Source organism: Vigna radiata, chromosome 11 (genome assembly GCF_000741045.1).
Source record: "Vigna radiata var. radiata cultivar VC1973A chromosome 11, Vradiata_ver6, whole genome shotgun sequence".
Classification (NCBI taxonomy): domain Eukaryota; kingdom Viridiplantae; phylum Streptophyta; class Magnoliopsida; order Fabales; family Fabaceae; genus Vigna; species Vigna radiata.
The window spans coordinates 6,949,088-6,951,241 of NC_028361.1; the positions used below are offsets into that span (position 1 = coordinate 6,949,088).

Here is a 2,154-nt window from a genome sequence, read left to right on the forward strand (position 1 = left end):
GCAAATAAGCAAATCTGATAACAAGGACAAGCCAGTGCCAATTGAGTTTGATGTGGATGTGGAACTGGCTTCCCAAGTTTTCAGCTTGGTCAGCTCTTCCTCTATTCTACTGATGCTAGGATGAGATCCAGTAGGGAAACTGTTTGAGCGAATATGGAACTTGTTTGCCATGGTAACTCTTTTTCTATTTTTCTCTTTCTCAAAAGAAGCTCAATGTTTCTGTGCTTTCACCAAGCACTTAACTCTATATATATAGGTATACTGCAATTCATGTTAACCTTTGATAATCAATGTGAGCATGTGGTACCTGCATGTGTTTCCTACTAATTTGGTGAGTTTGCCACATCTCTGCCAAACATTGTGCACTATTATTTGTGATATAATACAGACAAAGTTGATAATGGAATTCGTTTGGTGTGCATAACTGGCATGTTCTCCTAGTGTTGGCAATCGGAAAGCCTCATTAGTCATCAACCATTTTGCCTCCTTTTCTGCCACATTGCATCTTGACTTCAAATTATAAAAATGCTGTTTCAGTATTCATTACCTGGCTTGTCTCAAGGATAAGAAGCTAAAACTGCAAGATGGTGTAATAAATGGCTTTTGGTAGATGAGATTCGGATCTCGAGGGATATCACACATGGACAACAATTTCGAGTTATTTATGATTTTGGTTGTATATAATTTTGATTACAGATTTCGAGAACAAAATATTGGATTATCTGGTGTGTGCACGAGTGGCTTGCATCCCTTATTGTCTCCCTTATTGAGTTACCAACTCTTTCATTACTCCATAACAAAATTGATTTGGAATTATTGACCTTGTTGTATAATTTATACTTGAAAATCCTTTTTCTGAAGACAGGAGTGATTGAAAAGGTGGAAAATTTTAATGCAGTGAATTGAAAATATGATAAACTAAATAGAGAATTTTTAAATCTTCAATTTCATGAATTCCTCTAGTTAAAAAATTGCTGTTAGAATTTTGGGGAATATTGTTGAATAGAGATGTATTTGTGCAGTGTCTTTTTTCTTTAACATGATATTTTATCATGTTATGTATTGTAGTGCTGACATTCACCCTTGTTTATCACCGTAGATCAGTTCAAAGAAACTATTCTGATCTTCAGTTTGTATCCCCTGCTTGATAAAGTAGCTAAGTGGAAAGAAACCTAGGTTGTAGGTAGGAGCATTATTTCTTATGATTATCATGTGAAACATTTTTCCTAAGAACAAACTTTGTAAAACTAGCAAGCAGGAGACAAAAAAATATGTTTTCTGGTATTAGTTATATGCCATCAGTGCATTGTAGACTAATTGAGGCGAATTCTGCAAGATAGAAATGCTCCTTAAGTCCATCGTCAAAGGAAAAGGTTTATGTACTTGAACATGTATTCCACTTTTTCTATCTTGATTTTTGAGAATTTTTTTCTGTTTAATTGACTAAATTATGGAATTTTGCTACATAATCTTCGACAAAAATCTATATATTTGAAAATAGACGTACATAAATCACTTCTTTCTGGGATTTTCATTTGAAACATTGAAGTTTTTTAGCCTGTATTCCATACATTCATACATCTCTTGAAATCATTGCTACACCAGAAATTTTTTTTCCTTTGGAAATTGTATAAAATGATGCTACTGCTATTTTTTACCCAGTATTCTCGAACAAGTAAAATATAATGTTCAGTCATAAAAACAATATCAATGTAAAGGAATTAGGAAAAAGCTGACTGCAGCAAAAAAAAAAAATATAGCGAAATATAGAGTATAAACATTTCGTTGTATTTGATTGATAGTGTAACTATTGAGTTGTGTACATGTACAAGACAAAAATTTTCAATCCTCATCGGATCTATAAAATTTGGAGAGAAAATCATGACTGAATACTGTCTAAACTCTATTGAGTCATGATGTTCAAAAGGCAGGCTCTTGTTCTAACCATGCGCCTAAATACGCTCTCCAAACCATTTTCTATGCTTTCAATTCCATTCTCCAAAGCTTTCAATCTTTCATTTGCAGCTTCCATCTTTGCAAAATTGGTTCCTTCACTCATAAGGCTGCTTAAAGATGCTTCCACACACTGCAACTCGTTCAAATTCTTCTGCTTCTCTTCACATGCTTTCACTCCCTTTTGCATTAATTTTGCTA

General features: G+C 33.7%; 2 protein-coding genes across 4 annotated transcripts in view; both read right to left on the minus strand.

Annotated features, from left to right (window-relative positions):
• Positions 1 to 306, minus strand: part of LOC106777459 — a 20,636-nt gene extending 20,330 nt beyond the window's left edge. Inside the window, exon 1 of one of the 3 annotated variants that reach the window (XM_022775672.1) lies at positions 15 to 306. In XM_022775672.1, coding sequence (XP_022631393.1) covers positions 15 to 171 — 157 coding nt within the window. In that variant the 5' untranslated portion in view covers positions 172 to 306. The other 2 variants (XM_022775673.1, XM_014665039.2) reach the window with 2 other exon arrangements.
• The window catches only part of LOC106776689, a 27,537-nt gene that overhangs the window by 22,291 nt on the left and 3,092 nt on the right, over positions 1 to 2,154 (minus strand). The gene's annotated exons all lie outside the window — the stretch shown is intronic.